The sequence below is a fragment of the Glycine max genome, chromosome 18 (assembly GCF_000004515.6).
Source record: "Glycine max cultivar Williams 82 chromosome 18, Glycine_max_v4.0, whole genome shotgun sequence".
Classification (NCBI taxonomy): domain Eukaryota; kingdom Viridiplantae; phylum Streptophyta; class Magnoliopsida; order Fabales; family Fabaceae; genus Glycine; species Glycine max.
Genome location: NC_038254.2, coordinates 56,175,792 through 56,197,879, shown reverse-complemented (window position 1 = coordinate 56,197,879; position 22,088 = coordinate 56,175,792). Strand labels below are relative to the sequence as shown.

Sequence of the window (22,088 nt, the reverse complement as noted above, 5' to 3'; positions counted from 1 at the left end):
AACTAATTTTATATAACTAGTTGATATAAGTCAGATATTATTTTTAAAATATGAGTATATAATCGATTATGAATAAATTAGTTATATAACAAATTATATCTAAAAGTAATTATATAATCAATTATGAATGAATAAAAATTAGTTATTTGAAATAATCATTTTTTTACGGTTTCAATTTAAAAAGAAATATATGTATGTTTCTAACCAAAAGTATAATAAGATTGGGGGAGGGGGTCACTAAACGGCGACATGTAACTATTACTTTTGACAATTTTATTATAGATTAACTGTTTTGTTTGTTACTGAAATAAAAGAGTAAAATAATTTCTCATGAGTCCTAACTCACACCAAATCCAAAATTTGAGTATGTGTTTGATTTTGCATTAGAGACCCACATATTTCTGTAGATTTACCTCAAGAATGCAAAAGTAACTAATAGTCGTTTCATTGTTTACACCTGTCCACAACTCTTTGATGCAGATCCATACATGCGGTGATGCACTCAAAATTATAAATTGTGTAGGTAATACTCACGTGCACACACACATATCCATTTCCAATTTTAAAAATTATTTTTTTGTGGAGACAATTTGTACAGATAATATATATAATATCATGAGGAAGAAAAAAAATGTGGGACCCCACAAAACCTAAAAAGTAGGTCTGTCCCCTGCCTTACCCAAGTCAATTAACCTACACTTTGATCTAAATTTTCCCACTCAACACCCGTCTTAAGAATCCTCCTTCAATAATCTAGTTAAACAAGTTTCCCCTAAACCTGAAGCATCAAAACAACAAGTTTCCTCAAATATGTGTGAAGTTGTTTGAGTATGTTGAACTTTTTTTATGTTACCTTGGATGTTTTTTAATTTATTAAATTAGAGACTAATCTTATTCGTGGTTTATAATTATTGTTAGTTTAAGAAAATTTTATATGATAAAGGAATGAAGTATAAATTCTTTTATTAAATAACTTATTATCTCTCATGTAAATGTAACCAGATCTTATGTTATGTCTCAATCCTATACACTTAATATATTAAAATTGAAGTAATGTTTAGATTTAAAATTAAGGGGATTAATGAATGTTTAAAATATAAAAAGAGGTTTATGTGTCACACACATGTTATCAAACTTAGAATACCTTTGTTGTATCTTGTAATTTACTCATTTTTCATATGATTATCAAGAGACTTACCAATAAAAACTCCCCCATAGTTATTAAGTCCATTAGGCCAAAGCCAAACTTAGTAGGTCTTCTATGTGGTCTAACTTTGCGGTTAGCACGATCACATCATACCTAAACAAAGTTTAGCCAACAACCCTTTACCAGCAACGACCTGCCATCATAATATATTAAAGTTAAACTAGGAGTTTGAAAACTAATCAATGTTGATTATTAAAAAAGACAGGCCAGCTTCTCATTCAAAGGATACCAATTTTTATACATTATAGTATAAGATATACACTAATACACACATAAATATATGTTTCAGAAAATAGATTGGCCTGTTTTCTATAGACAAGACAAAGAATTTTATGCAATGATGGATACATACAAAGTGAAAAAGGCACTTAAAGCATATTCAAGGACAAGGATTTTACATTCCCTCCAGTTGTGCACATTGTGCTATTGGGACATCTGTATTATGCAATAAAAGTCAGACTTCTTCTATTTAAGATGGCAACGGCAGAGGTTAAAAAAATATTATTTATAGATACTTCTTATGACCAAAGATGGCAGTCCCAACATTCCCTTTGTTTAATTGATGCCTTTCATATTATTCTAATTTGTATCAGGAACCTTCCTGGTTCCTCCTTGAATTTAAGCCCCTTAGTTAGCACACAGTGCATCTACCATTTTCACTTCACATTTCACAACCTTTTAGGCCCTTTACCAAAACTTTTGGCAGCTCAAACAGATAAGCAGATATATATCAAGCTATCTCTATCTATTAATGTAAGTTCAATGTAGAATTTCCTTCATCAGCTATAGTCTCTCTCATTCTTTGTTTCTTTCCTCAGAAATGGATTCTTTTAAACAAATCTGGGGTAGTGCAGAAGGATGTAGCAGTAGTGAATCTGGTTGGACTATGTATATTGCCTCTCCCATGCAGGAAGATGCTGCTGGATGCAGCAATGAAAATGATGGATATCATGACAACATCTATGCTGAGAACAGGAGAAAGAAGCAAGGGGCCAAAGTGGATGAAGAAGAAAGCGATGATTCAATGGCTTCGGACGCTTCCTCCGGTCCGATTCATTATCACCATGCCTATGCTCACAGCCAAGGTAGTCACGGCACCGCAGCCTCTAAGAAAGATAAACAAGATCATGGAAGCAAGTGTTCTTCTAAGAAGAATGCAAACAAACAGGAGAAGAAACGTGTTGACAGCAGAAGTAAAAAATGATGAAATTGTCCATTGTATATGATGCTGGGATTTTTGTAACCATGCATCTTCATAATTTGAATTTGTTGATTTGTACTCACACCTCTTCTATCCAAAGGAAATATCCATAGTCATTCTTTGAGGTAATGGAATCACAAGTTTTATGCATTTTTAAACTAAATTCTATGTTGAATGTTGTTATTCTTTTAATGAGAAAACAAAAACTTCCAAAGTGTGAGGATTAATGAATGAGCAATGAGAAACACTCCATAACTATGCTTGAATTGAATCATTATAATTGGTATTCAAGCCAAATAACACCAGCTTCCCAGAAAAAGAATTGATGGTTTTAACTTGTAAGTTCTAGGAGGGAGGAGGAATTATAGACAAGAGGGTCAAACCCTTCAACATGTAACTTCATCTTTAGAAGTATTTTTGTTTTCTTACCTCGTTTTAAAATAGAAAATCATGCCATAAGTGAAGAGAAATGTCTGGTCATCCATCAAGACATCATCATTGATACAAATACAAGTTAATCAAGAGTGAAAGGACATTCTGGTAGTTAAAAAAACATGAAATTGTGAAATTTCCAAAACTAGAGAGGATGTAGAAGTAAAACAAGAGAAGGTAAAACACTGCTGCAAGAATGTTGAGTTCGCAGTTGAAATTTCTCTTGTTGATTACGTATGCAAAAGTTGTATTGAGCTGGTTGACAGAAGAAACAAGAAAAGTGGACAAGGGGGAGTTAGAGATGTGGCCAAAAGATTGAGGATAATATTAGCACAAAGGGAGGAAGTATTTTGTATGGGAAAAACCTTCCAATAATGATTCGAGCATGCATGTGTCTATGCTGCCAAATGCTATGCAGAACGAATGGGGTATGCTGCGCTGGAAAGAGGGTAAGGCTTTCACATAGTTACATAAATGACAACTAGAAGCAATTAAAGCATTGTTGCAGTGACAGGGCATTGGCTGGTTATGTGAACCAACTTTGCAAAGATTGGACACGAATGCAACAGCAAGGCAATCGCAAGTTTTAGGCTGTATGAGGGACATAAATACATGAGGGCACACATGATTTGAAAGGAATCATAAAAGGTCACTCTCATATAAAACCAATAGAGAGAGAAAGAGAGAGAGTGAGAGACTTTTTTTTTTTTTTGGTATAGAAGATACAAAAGAGTTTTTTTTCCCTCTTTTGTTCACGTTTTAGCAAAGGAAAACCAAGGAAAGCACTTTGGTGAAAGTTGTCATTGTTCACTGGATCATGGTTATGGTGAGTCATCATCCTCAAGTACTAATAAATCTTGAAACATTTTATTTGTAAATAATTTTACATGAGATTGCCTAAGTTGTTATAAATCCTGACCTATTTTTTATTTCTATAGATAAAAAATAATTGTGCATGTCCCATTTATAACGTTATCAAATGTAGCTTTAAATCTTTAATGGCAATTTTAATGGCATCAGGATTTAGGATTGCTATAATGCTCATTGCTGTTTCCAATTTAAATCATACACTGAATTATATAGTTTCCATGAGAGATATTACAAATCAATCATCCTGAACTTTGTTGCTTTCCAGAGTCTATAAGATATTTTTAAATACTCAATTGGTTTGTCACCACTTGCAATAGTTTGTGATTTGAATAGATTCTTGTTGCATATCAATTAACAGCAAGTAACGCAGGCAGAGATAATGATGGGTAGCACGAGAGATCCAATCAAATGCACATATAATTAGCATAAGAAAATTATACACAATTCAAATTCGTAACTTCCTTTTAGAGAGGTTATAAACAAGAGTTGTGCAATACCTTTAATTCTCAATAACAAGAATTGCGACAAGAAATTCTTTAGTTAAAAAGTTGCACATGAATTGTGCCAATCCCTGATTCAGCCAAGAAACATTAAAGGCTTTTCAATCATAGAGCTCATTATTGAAAAAAAAAATCATAATAGGTTTCTCAATCATTGAGTTCATTATTGACACTGAAGACCTGAAAGAAAATGTAAGAAAAGCCAAGAAGCTCAACATCAACAGAGAAGAAACGATAATGTCAAAGAAAGAAAAAGATGGGTTCACAGAAGTTACTTCTAACCAATAGCTCAAATACAAGGAGTAATAGAGAAAAGTGGAAATGTAAAGAAAAGGCTAAATGTAAACTAATTAAAAGTAAAGCTCGCTCACTCCTAACTAGTGTTTTAAAATACTAGTCATCAATACAGGGAAGGTACTGGTTCATGATTCTTTGATTCGACCATGGTCAAGTTAGTGATAATTAAATATTTTTCAGTGTCGTATAATCATTAAGTAATTAAATAAAATAAATCAAGTTAGGAAAAATTTTAAATTAAAAGTTAAAACCAAATTATCATATTATGCAACATGTAAGTTGCAAAATCAATAATAACAATTTATCTTATATGAACCTTTGTAACTTAACAATAACATTGGGCTTTTATTTGACTAAAAGTATCTTTTGTTTGATAAAAACAAATTACAATGAAAAAAATGAAACAATCGGTTTAAACCTGTTCTTCACCACTGCCTCTGGTACCAGTTCTCCACAGATTTAGTTCATTGATTTTTTGGGTTAAACAGACAGAACACCTGACTAGTTCATTATTTTTTTGGTTGAACCAGTCAGATCGGTTTGATTTTTTGAACTATGTTCCTAAACAACACATGCCCAGATAGTTATCGGGTCTCGCATTAAAGATTTACAGGGAAACTGTAAAACCAAAGTTCAACCCCAACAAATAAGAAAACAGGAAGGAAAAGAAAAGTATTCATTTTTCAAGAAGAGATGAATTTGCATGTTATTCCTGTCTAACTAATTCAAACATTACAAGTGGACGAAATGGTAGAGAAAAAGGGTCCATCTATAAACACATCATCCACACCTGTGCAAGGGAGATTTTGATTTGTCTTTATCTGTGGGGCAAGCTACAACAAAATCGAAATTTGTCATCCTCCTCCACAGTCCACAGGTATGCAATTCCAAAAATGTGCAACTATTATTAGAGATTTAAAGTAGAAAATAAAGTAACAACAACAACCTGTAGTCCTACTAAGTGGGGGCAGTTACATTTATTAATCATTGCCATTGGCCTCTATCTGAAACCAAAATTGAATTGTTGATTCATAAATAAATAAAAAATATACACATTTTATGTTGGCTTTTAATAAAACTATCCCCATTAATATGGAGCTCGAAACAGCTATGTAAAATTGACTACAACACAGGCAGAGTAAAAATAAGGATTTAATTTAGATTCGTTGTTTATCACTATCATTCAGTCATATGTTCCCATAACATTAAAAGTGCTTGACTTCGGAGAATCTCAAAATGATTTGACAAGTGACAACATGTGATTAAATGATAATGTATGTTAAGAATTATAATTTAGGATCAAGGAAGAAAAGAAAGGCGACAAAGACCGCTCAAATTAATAAACAAAAGATATTTATGGAGATAACCTAATACTGATATTATACTGATACTTAGGTCGAGCACTAGTACTAGTAGTACAAGCCCAAGCCCACCAATAACAAGACCAAAACCTAAATAACTCAAGAAAGATATTCTACAATATCTACTGATATTCTTAATATTGTCCAACAATATCAAACTTATTCACTCTTGACAGTAGATCAACATTAAACTCAACAAGTTAAAGATAAAACTAAAAATTTCAACTCCTGCTGTAACATAACATGTATCCATGGTGCTAAAGGAAATCTTATAAAAATGTGAAAATTAAAAAGGCACCATGAACTGGGAATTTTGTATCAAGCACCAAGCATGATCAGCAAAGATACAACATAGTTGTTGGAAAACAAACTGCCAAGCAATTCAGTTGGAAATAATATAATAAAACTTCACCACATTGTGGATATGCAAACTCAACTCAGCATACAGTCTGAGCAGAAAATATTACATTTATTAGGAAAATCCTGATTGGCTCAAATACAGTAATCTAATTTCTTGACTGTTTGGCAAGCTTGAACCACTCAGTATGGTAAGACCCCTCTATGTCAACCCTTTCATATGTATGAGCACCAAAGTAGTCTCGTTGAGCTTGCACCAAATTAGCTGGCAACCTTTCCCTTCTGTAAGTGTCAAAATAAGCAAGACTAGCAGACATACCTGGAGTGCTAATACCAGAATTGATAGCAAGGCAAACAACTCTCCTCCAGGCAGATTGGTAATCAATTATTTCCTTTGCAAACTCTGGATCCACAAGAAGGTTTGCCAGATTAGGGTTTCTTTCATATGCCTGCTTGATTCTGTCTAAGAATATTGCTCTAATAATGCAACCCCCTTTCCAAATCCGGGCCAGTTCACCCAACTTCAAATCCCAACCCTTTTCAATACTCTTTGCACGGATCAAATTCATTCCCTGTGCATAACTACAGATTTTGGCTGCATAAAGAGCCTTCCTAACATCATCAATCAACTTCTGCTTGTCTACAGGTTGATCAGTCACAATATCACCAATGCCACCTGATTTAAAGACCTTTGCAGCTTCAACTCTTTCCTCCTTCAACCCACTCAGGAACCTTGCATCCAATGATGCTTCAATAGTGGGAGCAGCAATTGATAATTCAGCAGCTTGCTGAACAGTCCACTTACCAGTGCCCTTCATGCCAGTCTTGTCTAGGACCTTGTCAACAAGATATCCATCTCCCTTATCATCCTTAATTCCAAATATATCTGCAGTGATTTCAATCAGGAAACTCAGAAGTTCTCCCTTGTTCCATTCTGAGAAGACACTTTGTAGTTCCTCATTTGACAACTTTCCAACTGATTTCAGCACATCATAGGCCTCTGCAATCAGCTGCATGTCACCATACTCAATGCCATTGTGGATCATCTTCACAAAATTACCAGAACCACCTTTACCAATATAAGTCACGCAAGGACCACTGTCAGGTACTTGAGCTGCCACCTTGAGAAGAATATCTTCTATGTATTTGAAAGCCTCAAACGAACCACCAGGCATCAAAGAGGGACCATTACGAGCACCTTCCTCACCACCAGAAACTCCCATCCCAAGGTAGAGCAGACCCAATTCAGCCACCTCTTTCTCTCTTCTTTCAGTGTTCTCATACCATTCGTTACCACCATCAATTATACAGTCACCTTTTTCCATGTACGCAGATAGGGTCTTAATGGTCTGGTCAACAGGTGCCCCAGCCTTAACAAGCATTATTATCACCCTAGGCTTTTGAATGGAATGAACAAAAGCTTCAGGGTCATGGTAGCCATAAACTGGAAGATTTCCTTCTTGTTTTGCTCGTTCTACTGTCTCATCAACCTTGGAAGTGGTTCGGTTGTAAACAGAAATGGGAAAGCCTTTCTCAGCAATATTGAGTGCCAGATTTTGGCCCATAACAGCCAATCCAGCAAGGCCTATTCTTGTTGTGGGTTGAGCCATAATTAATCTCCTGTTCAATGATTGATAACAAATACAATAATAAGAATGAGGTACACAAAAGTTGGCTTGATCTTCTGATTGAAGGAAAACAAAAGGCTGTAAACTACGATAACTGAAGACAATTAGAACTTGATAGGTGACACTATGGCATCAACAAAACTTATACCGAGTACAACAAACTTGAACATATTCCAATAATAAAGAATGTAAGAAGAAAGGGTGTCTAATAAGATATTCAAAAATAAAAAGGTATTAAAAATTAAAATTACCAAACTTTGTTTTAAAAAGTGAGATTGCAAAATGACCCTATGATCATGTGATAAAAACATCAGAGTACCTTAAGGCTCTTGTGTTCTCTTCACTCATCTAAAAGATTAGTGTGAACTATTAAACCCAACTACCAAACAAAACGTATGTTTTTCTAGATTTGCGCATATAGCTACAGCGGTACAGCCTAAAAATCAAAATCTCAAAAAATGCCAAGATACAAACAATTTTACAATTGCAATCCAAAGCAATTATTTGTTCACCTAAAAATACAGAAAGGCAGCCAAGTTCTACATGATCTTACAAAATCATAGCAATTAACAATCATAACAGAGTATACACTGCAAGTAAATCAGTGTCATCAAGAATATCATGGTCCAACAAACTAATCCACAACAATTAAGGGTATCAATCAGCAAGAAACTAGGAACAAAAACACAGATCAGCAACACTCACAAGATAAAACCCAGAAAAAGAGCAATCACAGTGCCTCCTTGATTTCCCATAAACCACAACAAACAGAATAATAAATCCAGCATAATAATGATAATAATTGCAATAGACTTTCACGGTAAGCATCTTAAGTTCATGTAAACCACCAACAACACTAACTCAAAGTGAATCCCAAAAATTAAAAGTTAGAAAGAAAAAAAAAGGAACTTGAAGGGCAAACCTGAAATTTGAAGCAAATGACAGAAAAAATAAGGTCTGGGAATCACAGAGCACGGATCAAAAGATGCGGGGGAATAAGTTATATATATATGTATGTATATTATATAAGAATCATGAGAATAATAATAAAAGGTGTGAAAGATTAGCAATAAAGAATTTATTATTATTATTATTGTTGGCAGTTGAAACTTGGAAAGTCGACGATGGCTAAAGAGACCAACCAGCTAATTTTTTTGACCAATGAAAAATTATTCATTTATTTTATCTTAGTATTTTGTGAAAGTTCATGAAAGGGCGCGGGTCAAAGTTGTCCAACTACCAATGTAATTGGAAGGGGGTTGGTGGGAGGAAACGACACCATTCACACTTGGGTTTGTGTCAGACTCAGGCCCAATACCAAAATCTCATGTTTGGTTTGGTGCTGTCTCCTTTTCACACTTGCCTTCAATGAAATCAGCATGATGGATTCATTATCAGAGCCTAATTGAAAACCGATTGAAATGAATGAATAGTCCATGAGTGGTCCATGAGTGAGCTTGTTTTGGCCAAAAATAAGTATTTTTAAAATAAGTGATTTTTATAAAAACAGAAACTGTTTTGTGTTTGATTACATTTATTAAAAGTGTTTTTTTAATTAAAAGTTATTATTAACTTGTTTGGATATTTTTATTTCAAAATTACATACAAAAAAAACTTTGTAATAAGTCAAAACAAAACAAAACACATAATATTAAAGGAGTACCCAACTCATTAACACCTAAAAAAATTAAACAAGTTACTAAAAGAGAAAAAGACACAAAACAGACATATTTTCTAGCATAACTCAATTTCCTATGTTTATGTGTGAATTTCCACAAAGTTTCTACTTAAGCTAAAATAGCTTAAGCCCAACAAAACTATACAATAAAATCCCACTCATCTACTGCAGAACAAATGAACATTTCCACGCTTGAAACTCTCGACCCTCAATTCCCATAGCATTTCCAATTTTGATATACTTGCTTGCACCTTCCATCCAAGAATTCACGTGTCTCACCCTAACATTCCAGTATACCTCGGCCAACAGCATAGTACTCACAGTTTAACAAAAGCTGTGAATCATACATCTGCAAATTACAGAAAATAACTTCCCCCAATTGAATGTTCCTGTGCAGACAATAGAAAATAATCCAAACAACACCCATATTAGTTGAGCTATTCGAATACAATGTATAGAACAAACCTATGGCAGATGAAAAATTAAATGTTAAAAGAAGAGAGTCATTGGTTATGATCAATAATCCTAATATTATTTTCATTTCATAAAGTGCCAAATGAAAAATGATGTAGTCTCAAGGCAGGTGGTTGGATGGTGGGTGTTGTGCAATTCATATCTGTCACTCATCTCTTTTGTTTTCCATTTCATCCATGAGCCAATTCAATTTAATTTAAGGTTCGCAAAGACACAAAGCAAATGCCACATAAACTGACTACAATCTATGAAAATTGTAACACACATTCCACCATACACTTGGTAAGCAAAAAATTTAAGAACTAGTAGCAGAGAGTGACACCAATATAATATGTGCATAATTATTTGCATTCCTATGACAGATAGCCACATAAATCTTGACAAAACATAGTAAACATGTGACATAAACTCCCACAGCAACCAATTCACATACATATCTATTAATTTCTGCTAATTTGGTTATCTCAATGTTTCATAAATTACACACTTTTGTTAAAGTATTTGAAAGAGAACTATATGCACCTAAAACATTGATGTAATGGAACTTAAAAAAATTGCTAGGAATTGGTTCACGTTGATTAAAAAAATCAGAACAATAATGTAATGTTTCCATTCAAGGTGTTAGGTGAAAATTTGAGAGTCATGACGATGGGGAGAACAGAGAGTGTACAGTGTAGTGTGTTTACGATTAAAAGAAAGGGTAGTGCTTGTCATTTTCAAATTTTACCAGGGACAATTTCGTCCAAATATTTCATTAAAACGAGTCTCAGTGCTTCTTGAAATCTGCTTCCGCAGCTGATTATTTTGAGAAGCAGCTCCAATTTGCTTCCGATCTGCTTATTTTAAAAAGTTTATCAAACATCTAAAAAATTATAATGAGGACTTTTTTAATTAAAAAAAAAAGTGTTTTTTAAGAAAAAAAATTAAACAAACTTACTCAAAATAAGCACCAATATTAAAGGGATTAATATTGAAAAAACACAAATTTATAAGAACTTAAAAATGAATAAAAAATTTATTGGAATCAAAATTGAAAAAGTATCCACCAGACTAAAATTAAAAAAATAAACTTACAAAAAGACAAAGACAAAAAATATAAATAAAAACATTAACTTACATGATAAAAGCATATTTAATCCTAAAAAAATAAGTGTGATGTAAAAAAAGAAAAAACTAACTTGGAAAGTAAATTAGCAAAACTCTAGTAATTTGCAGTAACATTTTAGTCAAGCTCTAGATAGAATGGAAAAACCCATTATCCATATTGTACAGAAGATTCTAGTGGGTACCCTGTCCATATGTTTTCCTTTTTTTTGGCAACAACCTTTCCATCGTCAGCCAATAACCACTACAAACACCTTTTTTCTATGCACCATGTCCAATTCCCCACACTCACTTCACTTCCACCTGACATAATTACTTCCACAACACTAACAATACATTTTAACTAGTGACACCACATCAAATTCATTTAATATTACACATGTATTTGAAAAAATATATATATATTAAAGAAAGATGTCATTAACATTTTTCTTCTTACCTTATTATATGTTGGCTTAACCTTTTTCTTTTGGCTTCATATTTTGTTTATTATTATATCATTGTTCTTATTATTAAATCTGTTCAGCTTTCTTTGGTGATTGTTGGAACTGGATGATGAGATCATATACGAAAGCTTTCTAAATTGTTTTCTGGGCAAGTATTAATATTATGATGGTGTTTTTGATTATGTTGAGTGCCCCACTAGTTGGTTCTAACAATTAACCCAGCAGGCTTGTTTATAGTTCTGTAGCCACTTTAAATAATGCTTATTGCTTGGAACATATCATTAGAACTTAGAAGACAGTGACAAAATTGATGAGCAGACACTAAAATTAGAAACTCAAAAACATGTCATTGCCGTTTATGTTAAGGTTTCACCTCATACATCTCAAAAGGGTGGCAAAGACTACTACTATTTTGTACTTCACAACAATTCACACACACAGAGAAGGACTTAAAAAGAGGAAAAATTGAAGAGATATAATAAAAACTTTGGCCTTGTTTTCAAATTCAACCAAGCAGGTCCAAAGAGTCTGTGATTGAGGAATCAGATTTGACATAGGGAGAAACATCATCATCAATGGGACTCAAGGGAGGAGGGTGGTATGGACTGTGTAGCTGCATGTCACATATCATTTGGCGAAGTTCTGAGGCTTCTTCTCTCAGCTGAACATTCTCTTGAACAACTTTATCTTGTGACGCAGACACATGGTTCAGCTTGTCCATTAGCTGGTGGTTTTCATTCCTGAGCCAAACCACCTGTGACCACAGTTCATCAAGGTGTTTCTGCTTCCTCATGCGTGACCGGCGCGCCGACTCGCGGTTCGATATCATCCTCCTGTGCTTCCTCTCATTGATGAGGCTTTGCTGCTGCTCATCTGCTTCATCAGAGGTTGAGTTGCTGCTGATGCATGAGGACTGAGGGGGGCTGAAGTCTGCAAGCACTTTAGGAGGATTCTGCAAACCATAGAATTGGTTTGAGAGTTTGTGGAGTTGAAATGTGGGGATGGTGTTCTGAACCATGCTGTAGTGACCAGGGTAAGGACAAGGGTCTGAAGGGAGTAAATAATTGAGTCCTGTGATCTCCCTGGCCTGCATGGTTTATGTAGCAATGTATATATGAGCAAAAGATTGCAGGGCCTTGGAGAAAAAACTCTGATGGAGAATAAATAGAACTAACTCAGTTGCTATTGGAGATGAAGGAAAGAAGAATGAGCCGAGTATATATAGGGGGAGAAATTTGTGAAATGGTCCCACTGAATGTGGCCACACACTTGGTATTTTTATATAATAAATTATTGTTGAATGAGTGTTTAATTAAGTTCTTTATTCAAATGAGTTTTAATATTTATTTTGTATAAAAGGCATTTAAGCTTAAAAAGTAAAAAGAACTCTCTTTTGAGCAATTTGCAAAATGTTTTCTAAAATTAAAAAAAAAAAAAGTTAATCCAAACATGCGTGTGGTGTGATGTTTATTTATGTGAATATGTGACATGCATGCTCTGTTCATGTGCTATGTGGGGCATTAGGTTCATTGAACACGCTATGTGAGAAACACATGCGGCACATAGACATGGATGATGCAACGTGGGGGAGGCAACTTGTGTTAATGGATAATCATTTTGGACAAAATATGCTTACATCAGATGGACACAGGCAGTTCATATCATGGGGAGTATAATAATTCAATTGGCAGACTGTTTAGGCAAAAGCAGGCATAGGAGAAAAATGCAACTTCGAGAAGTCAATTTATTATATTAACTATTAAGTGTGCATTGTGTTATTTCTAAGCTGGTCTATGTTGGATAATGTTCACTTAAATGACATAAGAAATTTGGAGGAAAAAGGAGATTTGGAAAGGCAGTTTCATCTCAAAGAGCAAGAAGAAAGAAGGGTTGATGAATTTGATGACTCAAGAGCCACTCGTTCTGGGACCTCCAAATACAATAATATATTTAACTAGAAGCCAAATATTTGATCATCAACCACTTCTGTTATTTTAGTATGGTTAGGTACTAGTTGTTTATTTCGTCTAGGTAATGACAGCTTCAATAGTAATCTCAAGCAAAAAGGAAGATCAGCTATTACCTTCTCACACCAATTATGTGACAGAAATGGTTGAGGTACCAGATTGTGGTATTCATTGTATAGAGCTGTTAAAATTATATAAAAGTTGTGTGTTTAAAAAAGATACTTGCACATACTAGGTAAGATATGTGTGCATTCTTAACCATGTAAAAAAAGTTATAGTAGGGACCAAGATATTATCCAATAACTTGCATTTAAGGAGTGAGTGATGGTATGCTTATGCAACTAGCACGTGTTCTGGCATATTATCATGGTTGTTCCATACAAGCTGCCTCTACTGAAACAAAATAGTGTTATGACTGTGAATGGTTGTTAAAGATTTCAAAGTAACTGTTAAAAAAGTGTTAATTACCACCAAGGATTACCATACTTGATCAAAATCTCATAATTGTTTCTCTTTCACATCCTAAATTATAATTCCTTCACTAATTTATATCATAAACCTTTGGGATATACATGATTCCAGCGTGAAAAGACTTTATAGCCCTAAGTGAGACGGAAAAGGGTAGCAATCTGTTTTTTTTTCTTATTGGTGTGTTGATAAGTTGTTAAATATCCAATCAAAAAGAGGCAATAGTTCCACACTGCCACTTCTTTACAATAGGCTAATGTTTGTTTAATAAGAAAATGATAAATGACACCTCAAAGTTTTCCCATTGCTTTTAATAGATTCATTTTGTTATTAACATTAATGAAATAAAAAAAGATTATACAGTCATTGCATCTGCTTCTTTATCTTCCAAGCTGTTGCTATCCATGGCATGAAATTCATTTCATGGTACGTGACATAGTAAAATAATGTTACCCTATGTTGTTCCTTGAGTTTGGGTACATCATTTTCCATAAAATGAAAACATATTTACTCATTCAGGGAAAAAGAGAGATGAGTTTGGACTAAACCACCCAACTAAGTGGAAAAATTAATAATGCATGTGTATGGTGGGAATTAATAAGAATGGTTTTCCTATTGCATCTTCCACTAAATCAAAATCTTAAATCAATTCAGAACAGGAACCAAAAATCTAGTTTAGAAAAGAAAACTGTTTTCTCCCTGCACTTCCCGTGTGAATCTGATTTAAGTGGACTGATTGGTCAACAATATCATTAGACAGATTTAGACTCTTCTTTCTTTTCTTGTCTTTTGATTGTTCCTTACTCTCTCTCTCTCTCTCTCTCTCTCTCTTTCTCCCTCCTTCTCTCTTTCTCCATTGAAGTGTCTCTATTTGATTTTCTAACCTGTGGGAATGAGCATAAAGTATGTTTGTATATATACCAGGAGACTTATCAGTATGTCTTTCATTGACCTGTTTCACTGTTTGTACTTGTACACTACTTTATGATTGTACTAAATATTGGCTTGGTAACTTTGGTCAAAATGCTAAACCACTTGGAGACTACAAAATTCCCAACTCTCCATTCGAATTAGATTATATGCCAAACTTTCTCCCCTGATTGTTGTTTGTGTTTTTTTTAGGTGAAGTTGTTGATGGCTAAGTGCAACTGGCAACTATTTTGTAAGTATTGTTCATATATATGTCAACTGCGTTTACATTACATTTCCTATCTTAATCCACAATTGGGAGTGTTAGTCCTTGTCTTGTAATAATCACTGCTATTTTATATTATTATTTGTATGCATGCTTGAACTTGCTAATGCTTTTTTCACCCTTTTCCTTGTTTAGTTTCAGCCACAATTCATTTTTTTATTTTCTAATAAGTTTGTGGTTAACTAAAGTTGGACTTTATGAAATGTTCAACTCCACTTGGCCGCAAGAAATGAGTAAGAATCATCCCTTATTTTTCAGATTATCAGATATGGTAACCAAAGCCTAAGCCTATTTGTATACGAAATTCAAACTGGTTATAAGAAACCAGAAAAGGATAAAGGCTAATTCAACTTATCTATTAGTGCTAAGCCATAAAAGTTGCAACGTAATCTTGATTTCAAAGTGGGTTAGTTATTATAGCACACCTATGTTTCATAAGAGAAGGATTCCTCTATACTTTCTTTTTTTATTTGTATTATATTGAAACAATGGTTTGGTTTATATAATATGTCATAGAGATTATGCTATAAATAAAATAAACGAGATCAAACCGAAATTTATGAAAATGACTCGCCGCATGCATTCTATTTGGAATTTGATTCTTAATTAATCTATATTTGATCATACTCTAACTTGGCCAATAAAAACATATCTACCTTTAGAAAAGCAAAACGCAGTATAATTCTGTTAATGCTGCATATTGATTATTAACCGACGAATTTCTTAAAGAGGATTCGTATCTATAGTAAGGGTTTTGGTTTCCCTAGTGATGTAACAAAGCATGATTGTAAGTTCGTGTACAAGAATGGTTAATTGCAAAGTTGTTTATAAGTGGCTAAATAACTTAGGGTAATGGTTAATGAATTATTATTGGCTACTAATATATAACTTGTTTTGAGCCATTATCTACAATAGTCGAGATTTACAGAAGTCACTAAAATAATAATTTCTTCGTTTAAAACAGAATCTACAATTATCTTAGATCAAATAATTTCTTCCTTAACTTATTAGAGGCAACACTTCTTAAATAAGTAGACTACCTTCTGTGTGTTTTTTTTTTTTTAAATATGAGTTTAATAATTATTATACATTATCAGTAAAGTTTTTACCAATTACAATTCATAATATGTGTAACTATTATGGTAATTAGGATAAAATTTAAACTTTTTTTTTTAAATATAATATTTTGTGATTGATTGAAACACCGGGTGCATACCAGTTAAATCCATAAATCTATAATCACTACATAAAGAAAATAAAATCCCTCATGCAATTCACTGTATAAAAGTGAAAACATGAGAGATCATTTACTCACTTAAACCTTAGCTTGGATGCAATATGCGAAATCCAGCATGACAGAATTCAAGTGAGAACACAAACAATTAATTGATTCAACTTGATAATTAATTAGTAGTAAGTATGTGGTCCACTCATTAATACTGTTTGTTTAAGAAGATAATAAAGTAAAAAGAAAATGGGCAGGATAAAAAGTAAGAAAGAAGTTTACATTTTCTCGCTGAAGAGAGTAAAAGAAAAGGGGGGAAATCAACTCATGTAGACTCAAGAAAAAAAAATTTCCTTAAGAAAATAGAAAACAAAAAAATGTTAAAATAATAAAGTTTCCTACCTATTTACTTACTATTTTATTATATCATATAAAAAATCATTTAATTTCATTACATTTTTATTTCTTTCATTTTCTCCCTGATTAGATAAAAAAATTCTTCTCTTCATTGAATTAGAGAAAATTAACTTTCATTATTATTATTTTCTCTACGTCCAAACAAAAAAAAAGAAGAGATGGCATTTGACTTAAAACCATTTTAGGAATAAAATATTATCTCACTCTTGCTTATATGGGTGGGCATAGGACAAATTGAGAGAGGTTTATTTTTGTTCCTATCCAACTCAAAATTCTAATAAGATTATTTATTTGAATTCAAATTCAATTCAATCAAGTCTTGATAATATATGAGATAAAACTCGGCCAATCCAATTTATTAATATAATATATTAATCTTAATTATGTTTAGTTAAATCATAAAAAAATATAACTTAAATTAAGTTATATTTATAATATATATTTAAAAATAAATAACATTAAAATAAATATAATGCAATGATATGCAAAATATTATTTATTAAATAAAAAGTGTTATCTTTAATATATTGTTGAAAAAAACTTATATAAAAAATATTGGATATTAACTCAAGTTAAGTCAACCTAAAATATAACAAAACCCATTCCCTCTATGTATTAAATCTAATATCTAAAATCTAAATCCATCAAAATTGACTTAAAACCAAAATGAATTAATGAAACAAGTCATACACACTCTATCACTTATCAGGTAACTAGAACTCTTGGCAATATATATTATAGTTAGTTACTTTCCACAAATCTTATACTGAAAATGAAATTAATGACATATATCTGAGATGCGTGGCTGCTCTGAATCATTTCCCGTATCTTGATAACAATATTGGTGTTTGTCCACATGCACGTTCACTGAGGAAATACGCATCTTGTAAAGGAGAAATTGACCTAAACAATAAAATTGTGTCCTGGATCTGGATCGGGAGGGTACTTGATTTAACCACTGTCCATTTCGTACCCAACACAAACCCAAAATTCACTCACCATAGATTTCATGTCCCTTCATCTAATATTGCCTTAATTATAGATATATTTGTTATTAAATATCTTTAGTTGAAATATTTTTTCATCAAATTTTATTTATCTTTTAGTCAAATTCCATATTTATTAGGATCCCTTACTTTTGATGAATAGAAGATTAAGAATTAAAACAAAAAAACATTATATTCTTTTGTGAATCTATAATATTTTCAACCAGAAACTAAAAACTAATTTCATGAGATATTTACATTCACTCAAGATAAGATTATTTGTCTATTATAGTATTATACTTGGGGTTCTTTTTTTATACACCCATGTTAGTTTATTTCAAATTATATGAATATTTCATGAAACATAATTTTATTCAAGCTAATAACATTAAATTATGATTAGAGTGAATTCATTTAGAAATTTTTTTCAATAAATAAGATTCAAACCTAAATTTGTGTTAAAAAATAAACAAACATTCTTAATATTTTTAAAAAATATACTTATTAGAGTATTTAATTTTTATGAAAACTTTCTGAAATTTAAACTGGTATTTTAAGCTTAAAAAGTCATTCATTTTATATTATAGTGTATTAAATTGTTTCCGGTGGGTGTGCAGAACTTATTCGACTTACTTTTTGTGACTCTTTCAAAAAATTGTTATTTCGAAAGCTAAATGAAAACACTAATGCGTTTGGACTTTAGATTTTGGATTAAATTATTCTTAAATCGATATATTACTAAGAATAAGCTTTTTTGTGCTGAATTATAGAGATCGTTACTAATGAACAAAAAGATTTAATTTGTAGAAAATAAATGACAAAGGAAAGCAGATCATTTGCAATTATGTTATAGATATTAATTTTGGGTCGACAATTTCAATGGGGAAAAAAAATTGAGACTTTAGAAACGAGAAAAACGCGGGCGCACGAGAGATGTCATGTAGGGTCAAATTGCTAACAAGCACGCATGGGCTGTCTATTGCTATTGCTCAACATGTCAAATCAATACCACCCCACAAAAATTTAACTTCTTTTATTGTTCATTTATTTAATTTGCACAAATATTTTCAGTACCTGAATCATATCAATTAATATTGAGTCATTACATCCGGATGCTTTAACATTATAAATATAATATTAATCTTAGTGAAATACTAATAAATATCTCGAGTACATCGACTAACCAATTTTAGATAAAAATATTTTTATCAAAAGATAAACAATTATGTTATTCATGATTTATATAAGAAGTATTTTTTTAAAAAATTCTTAACTAATGTCTTAAAGACATTAATTAATAAAACTCTTAATATTATGGAATAGAATCAATTGATAGACAGATGTGAAATTAAACTTTGATGCCAAATCTCATCCACCTATTTTAATTTAATATAATGGATTTAATTAACTCATAAAAAACCTCACATATCCCTCCTTCTTTGAATCCTCACGTGACCCTTTCCTTCACAATTTTCGTATTCTTTTGTCCTTTCTCATCTACCACAAGTAATTTTCCTTCTTCTTTCCCCGCAAGGTCTTCAATGTATCTCTGCGTCATTGACTAATTTGTTCCTTCACTAATTTAATCTATTTGAATTTGGGTGTGAATATTTATCGTGATCACCATTATATGCTTTGAATCAGAATGGAGCCACTAATTTTATGTAGATAAGAAGCACAGAAATTGGATAAAAAACAGTATGTGATCGGCATTGAAATTTAGAAAATTCAGCTCCATGTGAGATATATATATGCACTACGGGTAAACCTCCCATATGGCTATGAATATATTCAAAACCACTTATACATATATATATATATATATATACACACACACACCAGCACGACATTGATTTTGGATAGGGCAGCCCTTGGTTGACTGTGCGGAGCCTAGATAATTCTGGAGAGAATGAAGAGACTAAATGAATTGTAATCTGTGAGAGGAGTCACGTGAGAGAATTTGACATGGGAGCACGTGAGTTTTCTTAATGAGTTATTAAAGTTATTAGATTAAATTAAAAGGGATGGATGAAATTTGGTATCAAAGTTTAATTTCACACCTTTGTGTCAATTGATCCTATCTCTATTAATATTTTTATATTTTCTTCTTTTCATTACATCATATAATTAATTATATTTATATTTTCCTCCCTAATTTTTAGGTATATATATTAGCATCATAGTCTCTATACATATTTTTTTATAAATATTTAAGTTGGATTAATAACTTGATTTGTCTTAATTATACTAAAATAGTGAATAGGTGTGCCTGATTAATACTATAGTCATATATATATCTCTATATATATAAAAGCGCATAACTAATTCATTAAGACAAATTAGTAAATTATAATTAACAATATCATAAATTGAAAATTTATTTTAAAAATACTTATAAAGTAAAATGATTTAAGTGATAATTACATTTAATAATAATACTTTTCATTTGAGGGATAGATTTTTCTAACAAGGAGTGTAAGTTAAATTGTAAATAGGTCAATGAAAAAATTCAGTTTCATGGAAAATGAGTTAGTATTTTATCAATAGATTTCACAATAAATATATCAAATATTATTTATTGCCCATATTGTGTCGGACTGTTAAACATCACATCAACTTCAACTTGAAGGTCAATATTTGATGAAATACTCTTCATTACACACACACATATATATATATATATATATATATATATATATATATATATATATATATATGTGTGTAAAAGCTTTCTATAAAGATTAAGATTATTTCAATCACATTTCTAGAATTGTGACCTAAATGAGGATCGGAAAAGTCAAAGTTCAAGTCTAAAATTTGAAGTTTCCCATCTCTATTCATTTTCCCTATACCAAAAATTCAAGAAAATTTAGTCTCTCAATATTTCATTAAGTTAGTCCATTAAATCAAGTATAATGGCTCCCTAAACTACATATGATTGCTCAAACTACTTGAATTATATATATAGAGAGATGATAGCAAAAAAGAGAGAGAGAGAGAGAAGAATCCACATATTCTAAAAAATTTGTTTGACTTATTCTCTTTTGATAACTTTTTATGAGCATCAAGTTTAATAACTTCAACTGTTTTCTTGAAAATCAGTATATAAAAATATATAATTTAAAATTATTCAATATTTCATTAACCAACTTTATTTTAACATATACATTTCAAAATATAAATAAATGTTAACTATAAGCTTACAGCACACTTATGATTGTTCAATTTATCTAAAATTTGACATGTTTGATATATATGATTCAATGATTGAATTTACAAATTTTATAAAAAGTTATTAAGTGAACTAAATATAAAAGAAAAATACATAACAAATATGGGATGAGATATATTCAGTGAGAACTATTCTCACTTTAAGAATGTGAAAATGATAAATATGGATCATACAACCATATATAAATTACTAAAACTTCAAATTAGCTAGTGGTTATGATCATTTAAAAAATTCATGCACATTTATCTTTGAATTTTAACTATTTAAATTGATCTAATAATTGATATTCCTGTTCTTATTTCTCACAATGTCTAAGAGTGTGTTACTAATAGGCTTTGTGTGTGCATGTGTGTACTGTGTAATAGAAGAGAACATGTACCATGAAAATCAATACTTTCTTGAAAGCAAATTTCAGAGAACTTCCAATACAACTTGATACTTGACTCGGCCTCTAAGGTTAACCAAATGACCAAATAGTAAATACATACAAGGCCAGCTGAACACTTAATTTGCAGACTCAATTGATTTCCTAGGAAGAATATAATGAAAGAAAGAACCAAGTAAGGATAAATAAAGGAAGAAAATAGAATCAATATCTTTGTATGTCCAAATACTCATGTTGTCATTCCTTTATATATATAGGAATCGAGGAAATCAATTTGCTGCTAAAATCATTAAGAATACAAACGCAACAAATAAAATAATTAAACTAATTAATGAAGCATTAGTCATTAATGCAAAGCATAATTAAATTGACAAATCAATGGGTTTAAGGCAATGAAAATAAGATTTTGAATAACAATAAAGTTTTATCTTAAATGAGAAAAGAAAATGAATGACACTTGAATGTGACTATGTTAGGATGGGTCAAAGAGGTCCAAAAGAAAAATTCAGTGGTTTAAGAATTTTATAGGGTGGTCTTAGAATATTAAAATATTATTGTATTGAATCAACTCACACTGAGGAGCTGTGCCTGTGAGGAGGATTGATATTATATTTAGTAGAGTTAAAGTTTAATGTTATATTAAATTGTTATAGAGGAA

The 22,088-nt window shown here is 31.6% G+C and overlaps 3 protein-coding genes and 1 long non-coding RNA gene across 5 annotated transcripts; 1 reads left to right on the top strand and 3 right to left on the bottom strand.

Moving 5' to 3' along the window:
• Window positions 1-1,503: 1,503 nt before the first annotated feature.
• On the top strand, window positions 1,504-2,571 carry LOC100781125 (protein SOB FIVE-LIKE 4). Of its 2 annotated transcripts, none has more exons than XM_014770383.2 (2): window positions 1,504-1,960; window positions 2,118-2,571. In XM_014770383.2, the coding sequence occupies exons 1-2, from the start codon at window positions 1,682-1,684 to the stop codon at window positions 2,409-2,411; spliced, it is 573 nt and encodes a 190-aa protein (XP_014625869.1). In that variant the 5' UTR covers window positions 1,504-1,681; the 3' UTR covers window positions 2,412-2,571. The 2 variants fall into 2 exon arrangements, with proteins under 2 accessions (XP_014625869.1, XP_040868139.1); XM_041012205.1 differs by having other exon boundaries at window positions 1,510-1,960; window positions 2,026-2,571.
• A 3,497-nt stretch (window positions 2,572-6,068) lies between these two features.
• Window positions 6,069-8,954, bottom strand: GND (6-phosphogluconate dehydrogenase). The gene is made up of 2 exons (NM_001249797.2): window positions 8,776-8,954; window positions 6,069-7,845 (listed from the first exon to the last, which is right to left on the bottom strand). The coding sequence occupies exon 2, from the start codon at window positions 7,833-7,835 to the stop codon at window positions 6,375-6,377; it is 1,461 nt and encodes a 486-aa protein (NP_001236726.2). The 5' UTR covers window positions 7,836-7,845; window positions 8,776-8,954; the 3' UTR covers window positions 6,069-6,374.
• Window positions 8,955-9,581: 627 nt separating this feature from the next.
• On the bottom strand, window positions 9,582-10,999 carry LOC106797067 (uncharacterized). The gene is made up of 2 exons (XR_001386099.3): window positions 10,528-10,999; window positions 9,582-9,920 (listed from the first exon to the last, which is right to left on the bottom strand). It is a non-coding gene; the product is annotated as an uncharacterized lncRNA (long non-coding RNA).
• Window positions 11,000-11,810: 811 nt separating this feature from the next.
• BZIP73A (bZIP transcription factor bZIP73A) lies at window positions 11,811-12,748 on the bottom strand. Its single transcript, NM_001248087.2, is given in 1 exon segment — window positions 11,811-12,748. A coding segment is annotated over 1 exon segment (588 nt). The 5' UTR covers window positions 12,649-12,748; the 3' UTR covers window positions 11,811-12,060.
• Window positions 12,749-22,088: the final 9,340 nt, after the last annotated feature.

Excerpts from the sequence above, each read along its gene's own strand:
- LOC100781125 (XM_041012205.1), top strand. The coding sequence starts at position 1,682 with ATGGCAACGGCAGAGGTTAAAAAAATATTATTTATAGATACTTCTTAT. Across the intron at positions 1,961-2,025 it reads AGCTATCTCTATCTATTAAT|AAATGGATTCTTTTAAACAA; the intron begins GTAAGTTCAATG and ends TTCTTTCCTCAG.
- GND (NM_001249797.2), bottom strand. The coding sequence starts at position 7,835 with ATGGCTCAACCCACAACAAGAATAGGCCTTGCTGGATTGGCTGTTATG.